Source organism: Phacochoerus africanus, chromosome 14 (assembly GCF_016906955.1).
Source record: "Phacochoerus africanus isolate WHEZ1 chromosome 14, ROS_Pafr_v1, whole genome shotgun sequence".
Taxonomy (NCBI): domain Eukaryota; kingdom Metazoa; phylum Chordata; class Mammalia; order Artiodactyla; family Suidae; genus Phacochoerus; species Phacochoerus africanus.
Window position 1 is genome coordinate 51,191,369 of NC_062557.1, and position 11,607 is coordinate 51,202,975.

An 11,607-nucleotide genomic window follows, 5' to 3' on the forward strand; every position below is an offset into this window, starting at 1 on the left:
ACACGGCTATAATCACTTCATGTTTATTCAAGAAATGCTTTAAATATCTCCTCCTCCTGACTCTAAGTTCCATCGGAGGACGCTGGGTTTTGCTCAATATTCACTGCGTCCCCAGTGTGTGGCAGAGAGCCCTACATATTTCTAGAGCAAAGGAATTACATAATGAATCCCCACGGCTGCAGGGGCAGCACGTGAAACCCAGATGAGATCAGAAAGTTTTGGGTTCTTTAAGAAAAAAAAAAAAGTCTAAAAAAGACCAAAATAAACTACCCTCAAGATGACTTTATATTTCTCAACAAAACTGAAGTTACTGTTCGTCCCTCAGCTCTCCATTTTCATTCTTCTGATGTTGGCAGATCTTAGTTCTTAAAACAAACAAACAAAAAAAACCAAAAAATCTTTTGTTACGTCTAAAGTAATATAAGACATGCAAGAAAATATCCATGGCCACAATTTTTCTGAAAACAACAGAGTAAATGGAGAGAGGACTAGCCCGGTGAGATTTTAAAACATATTAAGAAGGGACAAAAAATACCCAAAATACATAACCAAATACAAATGCAAACTTAGTTAAGGACAGACAGCATTTAAAATCAGTGAGGGAACGGAAGTTCCCATTGTGGCTCTCTGGTTTCGGACAGACTAGTATCAATGAGGATGCGGTTTGATCCCTGGCCTTCCTCAGTGGGTTAAGGATCCAGCGTTGCTGCAAGCTGCGGTATAGGTCACAGACGTGGTTCACATCTGGTGTTGCTGTGGCTGTGGCATACACCAGCAGCTGCAACTCTGATTCTACCCCTAGCCTGGGAACCTCCATATGCTGCAGGTGCAGCCCTAAAAAGCAATGATAAAAATAATAATAATAATATAAAATTAGTAAAGGGAAAAAAAGACAAAACAAAACAAAAGCAGTGAGGAAAGAAAGGATAATCCATTAAATAGGACTCAGAGAGGTTAAGTAACTTGCCCAAAGTAACACAGCCCATAAGTAGTGGGTTCACCCATACTCTTTCTGAGCGTCTGTCTCTTTTCAGAACTTGCCCTTGAAACATTTCGCTATCCTTGTTTATTTCCGTACTGCTAAGCCTTTGACAGCGCATTGCGAACGGAAGGCAGCAACGAATGAGACCACAAAGGCACGCACGGGGAAAAAATTTTTAAAGTTAGAACAAAAATGAGTTTATTTGATGGGGCCGCCTACCCAAATGCATGGCCCGAGGCCGGCCCTGGGCGCGTCTAGGACTCCGGGAGGACTCGTCGTCTCTTCGTCTCGCTGGTGGCCTCGCTCACGTGGCGCAGCGCCCGCAGGTGCACCAACCTGCGCCGCGCAGGACCCTCAGGACTCGGCTCGCGCGAGACCCAGCGGACGACGCCCAGCCCGCCGAGTCTGCGGAGGGAGACCCGCGGCCGGGCCGGGGACGGCCGCCTCGGGGAGCCCGCCGGAAGTGGCCGGCCGCCGGGGCCGCTGTGTGCGGAACGGTGGCATCGCGCCCGACGCGCTGGCCGTGGATGGGGTCCCGGTCGAGCGGGAGGCTGGGTGGCCTGGAGGTGAGACCCCGCTGCGTTCGCAGAGCTGGGGGCCCCCGAGCCTGGGGGCCCCCGGGAAGCGGGGTGGAGAACAGATCTTCGGGTGGGCGCCGATCCCTCCTGTCTCCGAGTGGGTAGAGGCTAGAGCCTTAGGAAGCTTGGGGCGGTGCGCGCGCGGCCGGGCCTTCTGTGCCCTGGGCCCTCTTCTGGGTCTGGACGCCCCCCGCTGCGTCCCCCTTCTCCAGCCTGTTTCAGTTCCCTAACAGCATATTGCATCCTTCGCCCGCCCCCCGACCCCTGTCCGGAATCAACCCCCAGGCATGAATTGACCCTGTTCCTTGCCCAGCTGTGCCAGGCACGTTTGTAGATCTAACTACAAGATCTGGTTTCTACGCTCCAGGAATAACTGACAACCCGGTTGGGAAGCCTAGACTGAATCACAGGAATGAACTGTATGGTTCAGACATGCTCTAACACCCCAGCTAAAATATTGGTACTGTTGGGAGTTCAGAAGAGAGAGGGATTTGGCTAGTCTCGTCTTTGTAAAGGTCTGCATATTCTTTGAAGTGTAGCTTCAGAAGTCATTTTCTTTGGGAAGCCTTCCAGGATTGCCACCTCCCTCATTAAGCTTTTCATCTTTTTTAGTTTATTCAACTAGGGCTTATTTAGTGTCTAATTCATAAGCACTTACTATCTGGTTTCATGCATGTGTGTATCTGAGACTCAAGTTGCTGGTGTGTGGATCACACTTTATGTGGCAGCAAACTCGTTTTTGGCTTAGAAACCCCTAGAATACAATCCCCATTAGGGCAGGGACTGTGTCTTCTTCACCAGAGTATAGAACAGTGCCCAGACACTGTAGGCTTGCATTAAATATTTGTTCAATGAAAACTGGTCATTTGGCCAGAAATAGTAAGAAGAGGGTATATGTTTAGAAGCAAATGATGAGTTTTTAGGCATTTGATTCGTCTTGGCTGTCAGTAAGACACTGGACTGAAGACGCTTTTTTTTTTTTTTTGGCCATTTCTTGGGCCTCTCCCGGGGCCCAGGCTAGGGGTTGAATCGGAGCTGTAGCCACCTGCCTACGCCAGAGCCACAGCAACTCGGGATCCAAGCCGCGTCTGCAACCTACACCACAGCTCATGGCCATGCCGGATCCTTAACCCACTGAGCAAGGCCAGCCAGGGATCAAAATCGCAACCTCATGGTTCCTAGTCAGATTCGATAACCACTGCGCCACGACGGGAACTCCCTGGAGATGCATTTTGAACACAGACTGAAATGTAGGTGATGAAAAGGAGTTGTAGATTTATGATTCATTCTGGACAAAGGTGATCACTGAAGCCAGAGGTGATATGGTCAGTGAGACGCTGACTGTAAAAGGAGAGGACTTGGCTGAGCCTTAGTACCACCAGCATTTAGTGGAAGGAAAAGCTGAAAGGGTAAATACAACAACAAAGTAGAGTGGGTGGAGTACCATGCAGTATGGAAGCTAATCAAGAAGAGAATTTCTGGGATTATTTAGACAAGGGGAAGAGGGAAGAGAGTTAACCTACAATTTGTTTATTCAGGGGTTTTTAATTGAGCAATCACGATGGTCCAGGTGCTGTTCCAACACTGCACAAAACAAAGACTCCCACCCCCATGGAGCTTACACTCTCAGAGGCTTATTCAGTAGTCGCGTGTTGCCTTCTGTACATTAGGGTGGGTTTTTTTCTGTGTGCACAGTAACACTTTGGAATAAGTGGTATTATGTCTGTTTTCCCCTTGCAGAAATGATGGTTGAGGGAGATGAAGAAGCCAGGATTCTAACTTGGTTCTGCTTGCTTCCAAAGCCTGTTGTTCAGAATTCCAGCTGCCTCCAAGCTGTAACCCCCAGTGGGACTTTTCTGCTTTAGATACTGCTCATATACACAGTCCAAAATCTGTGTGTCCATTCTAGATCTTCCTCCTGAGTTTCTCACTCCCTGATCCGTCGGCTTGCTGGACATTTCCTCCTGGATGCTCCCCAGATCCGTCAACTAGAACAAGTGGAATTCACCAGCTCCTCCCCCTCCCCAACTCTTTCACTCCCACTTCCAACTCAGGCACTTGTCAGAGTTAGGAACCTGGGTGTCATTCTTAACGCGTGCTCTGTTCGCTTACGCTTCCATTCAGGACAGCACCCGTTCTGCCTTTTTTTTTTTTTTCTTCTTTAATACACTCCCTCAGTTCACTCCTCGCTGTCCCCAGTGCCAGGAGCTCACTTAGGCCCTAACAGTCTCCATCATAGGTACTGCTCTAGTGTCCTAACTGTATTCCAGCTTTCAGCCTGGCACCCTCCAATCTTGCACAAAACAAAGACTCTGTAAAGCTGTCAGAGCAGTCTTTTAAAAAGATTGAAGTTCCTGTTGTGGCTCAGTGGAAACAAACCCGACTAGTATCCATGAGGATCCGGCTGTGGCTTAGGCTGGCACCTCTAGATCTGATCTGACCCCTAGCCTTGGAACTTCCATATGCCAAGGATGTGGCTCTAAAAAGCCCCTGCTCCCCCAAAAGAAGAAGAAGAAGAGAGAGTAACGAGAGGTGATTTTTACCCCTGAGTCTCACACATTTTTAAAGCGGGGCAAGATTATCTACTGAGACCAAGGGGTTGCGTAAAGTCGTAGAGATTTTAAAAGAAAAGAGAAGGTATGGAGTAGCTGCTGCTGCCAACTCCCCACTGGGGGTTACAGAGCAGGAACTTCTGTTTCAGGAATTCAGGATGTGGCTGTGAATGAATCACGAAGGGGTGCTGGGCTCCAGGCCCACACTCAGTGGGATTCCTGCGCAGAAGAGATGCTGGAAGAGGAGACAGAGCTGGTCTCACTAGGTAAGGCCTGTGTCCTCTCACATAGACTCCAAAAACCCGGAGGTCTCTGGGTTTTGGTTGAAAAACAAAAAAGCAAGAAAAGGTTTGAAAGACCTCAGTAGAATGGGAGGATTAAGGATTCTCAATGGCTTTGACTCTTGGCGGCAAGATGCTTCTGCTCTTTGTGGAAAGCCATCTAGCCTGGTCTGTGGAGTTGGAAATTGACAGCTCCTTGGCTTTCCCTGAGCTTGCCCTGTCTCTTCTTTCCAATCCTGTGAGAAACCACTCGATGACCAAAACTCAACTCATCTTCAGATCCTCACACTTACTCTTCCCACCTTGAAAACCTACTCTTCCTTCTCTGACCCCTGTCTTCATAAAGAGCACCATGTCCCACCCATTTCCTAAGTCAGAAAACTGAAGGTCATTCTTGACTTCTTTGTCTTCTTTTTTTTTTTTGCCTTTTCTAGGGCCGCACCTGCGGCATATGGAGGTTCCCAGGCTAGGGGTTGAATCGGAGCTGTAGCCGCCAGCCTACGCCACAGCAACACCAGATCTGAGATGCATCTTCGACCTACACCACAGCTCACGGCAACGCTGGATCCTTAACCCACTGAGCAAAGCCAGGGATCGAACCCGCAACCTCATGGTTCCTAGTCAGATTCGTTAACCACTGCGCCACGATGGGAACTCCACTCCTTTCTTTCTTTCTCCACATGCAATTACCATGTTCTGTTGATTCAGGTGGACAGGCTCGCCTTATTCCAGCACTGGCCACACTGTCCTGTTATCCGTTTACACATGTATCTCCCTTTACTGAACTGTAAGTTCCTTGAGGGCAGGGATGTTCGCCTTTGCATTGCCAACACTGAATGCAGAGACAGGAATGAGGGGCGTGTGCTTAGTTAATGGAAGTTAGGTGAACAGATCAGTGAACCACATGAAATACTGATGCCCTTTTCCCGGAATCTCCAAGTTCAGCTGCATTGGATTGGAGGGGAGGACTCACCTCTGGTCATGCCTGTGTTTCAGATACTGCACCTTCTCTCCACGTCCTCTTGGGAAGATTTCCTTCAGTGACTCCCTTTTCCTTTGACCCATGGAACTGGATGGAAATTTTGAGCAGAGACTGGTACTCATCTCTGCAGGCAGTGTTGTGTGGGAGTAAGGACTGGCTGCTTGCCATCCCCCTGTCTGTGGCAAAGGCTGGTCCTGGTGATTCGTTTGGACAGGAGTCCTTTTAACCCTACTGCTAAACACATTTTTGTTTCTCCTCTCTGAGCCCCTCGCTATTCTCATATCATCTTCACTTTGCTCTAAAGTGAAATGATAATGTGTATCTGTATCAGTCAGGATCCAGTCAGGAGACAAAAACTCTACCAGGAGTTTAAACAAAGGACATTTAGAATAAGGAACATTTAACTAGTAAAGCTAGTTAACTACTAAAAGGGTTCAAGGAAGACTAAGGAATATAGTCTGTATTCTAAGGAACATAGAAATAGGTAACACAGGAAGCAGTCTTACTTCTAGGACTAAGGAAGAGTAAATAAGAAAGGAACCATGAATTTAGAAGAGGACTCCCCACCCTTCAAGCTGGGATTCAGATTTTTGGGGATAGATTGTGGCCGCAAAGAAGCACAACCTGTGGGTGTAAAGAAACTTATCCGAGGGCTTAGGCCAGAGCTGGTCTGTAGGTGTGGCCTGCCAGATGGCACAGAAAGTCACTGAAGGGTGCAGGCAGGCTGGAGGTAATCTATCGGCAAAGCCTGCTGGGTGGCAGAAAAACTCATTGGAGGGTACGGGCAGGCCAGAGCTGGTCCACCCCATCAAGTCTCCCTTATGCTGATTTGACAGCCCCACCAGAAAACAGATCAGCTCACAGGTACCGGGAAGAGAAATCCCTTTCTCTTCCTGTGGCTGCCGGTGTTCCTCCAGCACCCTGTTGACTAAGCCAGCGGACAAAGTGGGACTGTTTACGGGATCCAGCTCCAGTGTCACAAGACAGACAATAAGGGCATGGGTAATGGGATCCCATTTTTATGTCAGAAAAAGATGTATGCCCAGAAATAAGATTGGGAGCATACACAATAAGATGTTGGCAGTGGTCATCTCTGGGTGGCAAGATCATGGGATTAGAGGTGCTTACTAGCTTCTCCTCTGTGCTCTTCTCTGTTTTTGGTTTTTCCTATAATGAACTTGTAGTATTTTTATGATCAGAAGTAGAACAAAAAAAGTGTTTCTCCATAACTTTAAAAGATTATTTCTCAAAATTATGGGGGGAAAACTGACCATGAAGCATGTTAAGCTATGGGTCTTCTGTTAAAACTGCCTGGGTCTGCTCCAGATGCTGTCGCTCCCTGTCATGACAGACAGATTAGCACAATTTCTACTTTCTCCCACTGCCTCTCCTCCTTATAGTGCAATTTGTAGAACATAATTATTTTTACATTGTCATGGTTTAAAGCATTTATTTTCTCTTCTACAAAATCAATTTCCTGTTGTTTAATGTTCACTTGAAGATGGAGTTCACCTCACTTGTCATTGTTTTCACTGAGTTTTTGTTGTTGTTGTTGTTTTTGTCTTTTTGCTGTTTCTTGGGCCGCTCCCGCGGCATATGGAGGTTCCCAGGCTAGGGGTCCAATCGGAGCTGTAGCCACCGGCCTACGCCAGAGCCACAGCAACACGGGATCCGAGCTGCATCTGCTACCTACACCACAGCTCACGGCAACGCCGGATCGTTAACCCACTGAGCAAGGCCAGGGACCGAACCCACAACCTCATGGTTCCTAGTCGGATTCATTAACCACTAAGCCATGACGGGAACTCCAACAAAGCCAATTCTTTGCAATATTTTATTTGAATGTTATATAAATAAAATCCAGCCTAGATATGGCAGTTTGTGCTAGGTACACATTAATTAATAATTCTCAGGCATAAAGGGTAATGATTTTGGGGGGGCACACCTGTGGCATGAGAAAATTCTGAGGTTAGAGATCAAACCTGTGCCACAGCAGGGAAATGAGCCACTGCAGTGACAATGCCAGATCCTTAACCCACTGAGCCACATGGGAACGCCAAAGGATAATGATTATTAAGAGTAATAGTAACAGCTTTGACACTGACATAGAGCTTTCTATATGCCAAGCATGGTTCTAAATGTTTTACATATATTTACATGCATTCAATCCTCATAACAACTCTATGAGGTAAGAGTTGCTGAGTCTTGCCTGGGGTCACACAGTCAGTAAGTGATGGAGCCAGGATTCAAACCCAGGCATTGTGCCCTACAGTTGGTTGAGAGTCCATGCTCTTAATCTCTATGCTGAGTTACCTCTTATCCATTACAAAAAGATGACTGTCTAGAGAGTTGCAGTCCCAGGGCCAAGGTGAAATGGCTTTTCAAGCTCAGAAATGTATTTTAGCACCTGGGCAAGGTCAGGGACTTGATGATATGGACACTCAAAAGCACTAAGCCCATCTGTCTTTCAATCATAGTAGAATACAAAATTGCCATACATAAGAGACAATCCACCAGAATACCATACAGAAAAATGCCAGGTCTGAGAAAGGGAGAACTGATTTCTATTAAAATAGCAGCCACTTTTTGTTTGTTTGTTTGTTTGTTTGTTTGTTTGTTTTGGCTGTGCTCATGGCATGTGGAAGTTCTTGGGCCAGGGATTGAACTGAAGCCACAGCCATAACAACACTGAATCCTTAACCGCTAGGCTACCAGGGAACTCTAGCATTTTGGGGGGGGGGTGTCTTTTTGGGGCCGCACCCACGGCATATGGAGGTTCCCAGGCTAGGGGTCGAATCGGAGCTGTAGCCGCTGACCTACACCACAGCCACAGCAATGACAGATCGGAGCTACATCTGTGACCTACACCACAGCTCAAGGCGACGCTGGATCCTTAACCCACTGAGCGAGGCCAGGGATCAAACCCGCAACCTCATGGTTCCTAGTCGGATTTGTTTCCACTGCGCCATGATGGGAACTCCAACTCTAGCGTTTTTATTCTGAGGCATAGTTTCAGATGTTTAACTGTCCTGGTGTATTGGGAGGAATGGTTAGTGGGCCAGTTATTCACTTAGCACATCTCAGCTCCACTCCAAATCTACCCTTCTTTGCTTTGCTTATGTTACTGGAGCTGGACCATCTCTCTGTTGCCAGCTGGTACAAGATCTAGATTTTGTCAACAGAGGATACTGAAGGGAAATGCAAGGTCATAGGAAGAGGAAGGAACTTCTCTTCCTGGTGCTGATGTACTATTTTATTATTATTTCATTTATTGGTGTAGCTGCCAGCAGATCAACTTGTGGGAGGCCTGGTGGCACTTGCCCCAGTGGGTTGCTTCCTATGAACCCATTCTGGGCTGGCCACAGGGCCCAGCACATTCCTACCCATCAAACAGGCTGCTCCCACACACCAGCTCCAGCCTGCCCCCTGGCAAATTTCTTCTCCACCAAGAGGGTGCATGTTCCTGTGGTGGTCTCAATCCCTCTGAAAAGGTCTGAATCTCAGGCCCATGGAGAAAGAGTCCTTTTCTAGGTTCCTTGTTCCTCCATCTGAGACTTTTCAGTATAGGAAAGTGGTGAAATTTGTATTTTAGGAATTATAGGATGGTCTACTTATCATTTCAGATTATGAGACCTGGAATAAGATGAAAGATTGGAAGTCAAAGATGGAAATTTCTGAAGAAAAAGATTCAGCAAGTGCTGTATCAGAAAGACTCCAAAGAGAGATCTCCCAGGAATGTCAGTTAGTGGAAAGCAGTGATCCTGAGGACAGACCACTGAGGAACTGGGTAAGCCCCTTAGAGGATGCAGTGGAACAACCCCCTTTCCAAGAGAGAGGCATAAGGGATGTGAATGTGATCCCCAAGAAAGCTGTTTCAGGAAAGAGAGGCCATGGATGTAAGGAAAGAGGAAAAATACTTTCTACAGGAGAAAGCGCCCACACATATGAAGTCTGTGCCCAGAGCTTCAAACAGGAGTCACAAGTAACTGAACATCAGAAAACTGATAATATGAAGAAAACTTATGAATGTAAACAATGTGGGAAAACTTTCAATCGGAGCTCAAATCTGATTATACATCAGAGAATTCATACAGGAAAGAAACCCTATGTATGCAGTGAATGTGGAAAAGACTTTAATCAAAGTTCAAATCTTATTATACATCAGAGAATTCATACAGGAAAGAAACCTTATATATGTCATGAATGTGGCAAAGACTTCAATCAGAGCTCTAACCTGGTTCGACATAAGAGAGTTCATAACCATGAGAATCCCTATGAATGTAAAGAGTGTGGGAAGGCCTTCAAGGGAAACTCGAACCTTGTCCTGCACCAAAGAATTCACCGTGGAGGGAAGCCATATGTATGTAATGAATGTGGGAAGGCCTTCAATCAAAGCTCAGATCTTATAATACATCATAGAATTCACACTGGAGAGAAACCCTTTGAATGTTATGAATGTGGACAAACCTTCAGTCAGAGTTCACACCTTGTCACACATCAGAGAATACATACTGGAGAAAAACCCTTCAAGTGCAATAACTGTGAAAAGGCCTTCAGGCAGCATTCACGCCTCACTGAACACCAGAGACTCCACAGCGGGGAGAGACCCTATGAATGTCACGAATGTGGGAAATCCTTCACTGGGCGCACAGCCTTTACTAAACATCAGAGACTACATACTGGAAAGCATGTTGAATGTAAACAAGCCTGCACTTCTGACTTGGACCTTATCCAACACCAGAGAGTTCACAGGGAAGAAAAACCTTATGAATGTACAGAGTGCGGAAAAACCTTCCGGGGAAGTTCAGATCTAATTCGGCATTGGATAACTCACACTGGAGAGAAACCCTATGAATGTAGTAAATGTGGGAAAGCCTTTAGCCAGAGGTCACACCTTGTTACCCATCAGAAAATCCACACTGGAGAGAAACCCCATCAGTGCAATGAATGTGGGAAAGCCTTCCGACAGCGTTCACTCCTTATCCAGCATCATAGAATCCACAGTGGTGAGAAACCCTATGAGTGTAAGGAATGTGCAAAAGCCTTCATCTGGCACACAGCTTTTCTCAAACATCAAAGACTTCATCATGGAGAGACATTTGAGGAATGTGAGGAAACATTCAGCCAGGAAGAGTTGCTTAGAGAAGAGCAGAGAATTCGCCAAGAAGAGAAAGCTTATCAGTGCAATCAGTGTGGTAGAATTTTCCAAAGCAGCTCAGACCTCATCCGACATCAGGTAACTCATTCAGAAGAGAAACCCTTTGAATGTAAAGAATGTGGGAAGACTTTTAATCAGAGCTCAGACCTTATAAGACATCATAGAATTCATAGTGGAGAAAAACCTTATATATGCAATAAATGTGGGAAGTCTTTCAGGGGCAGCTCAGATCTCATTAAACACCACCGTGTTCACACTGGAGAGAAACCCTATGGATGCCCTAAATGTGGGAAGGCCTTCAGCCAGAACTCACACCTTGTTACTCACCAGAGAATTCACACTGGAGAGAAACCCTTTGAATGTAGCAACTGTCAGAAGGCCTTCAGTGGGCGCACAGCTTTCCTTAAACATCAGGAATGTCATACTGGAAGGGAGCTTGGGGAACACAAGAGAGTCCTCCAACAGGACTTATTTTCATTGGTAACACAGGCCTGATGAAAGGAGTAGAAGCCTGCTGGAGACAACTTTTGCATTATAGAAGATTTGTATTGCTGAAAACCTTTCGAAGGAATGAAAACAGAAGAGCCCTACTAGATAGGAAACAAAAGTGTAATCAGGTGGAAAAGCTCTTGGACATAATAGCTTTCTTCTGCCTCAGAGTTGACACTGGACTGTGGCCCCCAGGATATGATTACTTGAGAATGTTTTAGAGGACTTCCGTCATTATTAAAACCATTAGAAAGCACTTTGCCAACAAACTAAACTCCTCATGGAAGGAGCCATTTCAAGTGACAAATATAAATCTGCTTTAATTACTTTAGGGTGATTAAATATTTCTCTGGAATGAATTCTTCCCCTTAGATACGTACTTTATACATATTCCCCCTTTATCTTCTTTATAAAATATGCTTATGCATATGTGATAATACTAATTAAAACGATCCACAAATGCAGTTCCCATTGTGGTTCAGTGGATTAAGGACCCAACATAGCGTCCATGAGGATGCAGGTTCAATCCCTGGCCTTGCTCAGTGGGTTAAGGATCTGGCATTGACGCAAGCTGCAGCATAGGAC

The 11,607-nt window shown here is 46.2% G+C and overlaps 2 protein-coding genes across 2 annotated transcripts in view; one reads left to right on the forward strand and one right to left on the reverse strand.

Moving 5' to 3' along the window:
• LOC125115129 (uncharacterized) overlaps nucleotides 1–11,607 on the reverse strand; it is a 114,156-nt gene that overhangs the window by 76,496 nt on the left and 26,053 nt on the right. The gene's annotated exons all lie outside the window — the stretch shown is intronic.
• ZNF594 (zinc finger protein 594) lies at nucleotides 1,270–11,349 on the forward strand. The gene is made up of 3 exons (XM_047758930.1): nucleotides 1,270–1,548; nucleotides 4,262–4,378; nucleotides 8,999–11,349. Exons 2-3 carry the CDS (start codon nucleotides 4,345–4,347, stop codon nucleotides 11,026–11,028), a joined length of 2,064 nt encoding a protein of 687 aa, XP_047614886.1. The 5' UTR covers nucleotides 1,270–1,548; nucleotides 4,262–4,344; the 3' UTR covers nucleotides 11,029–11,349.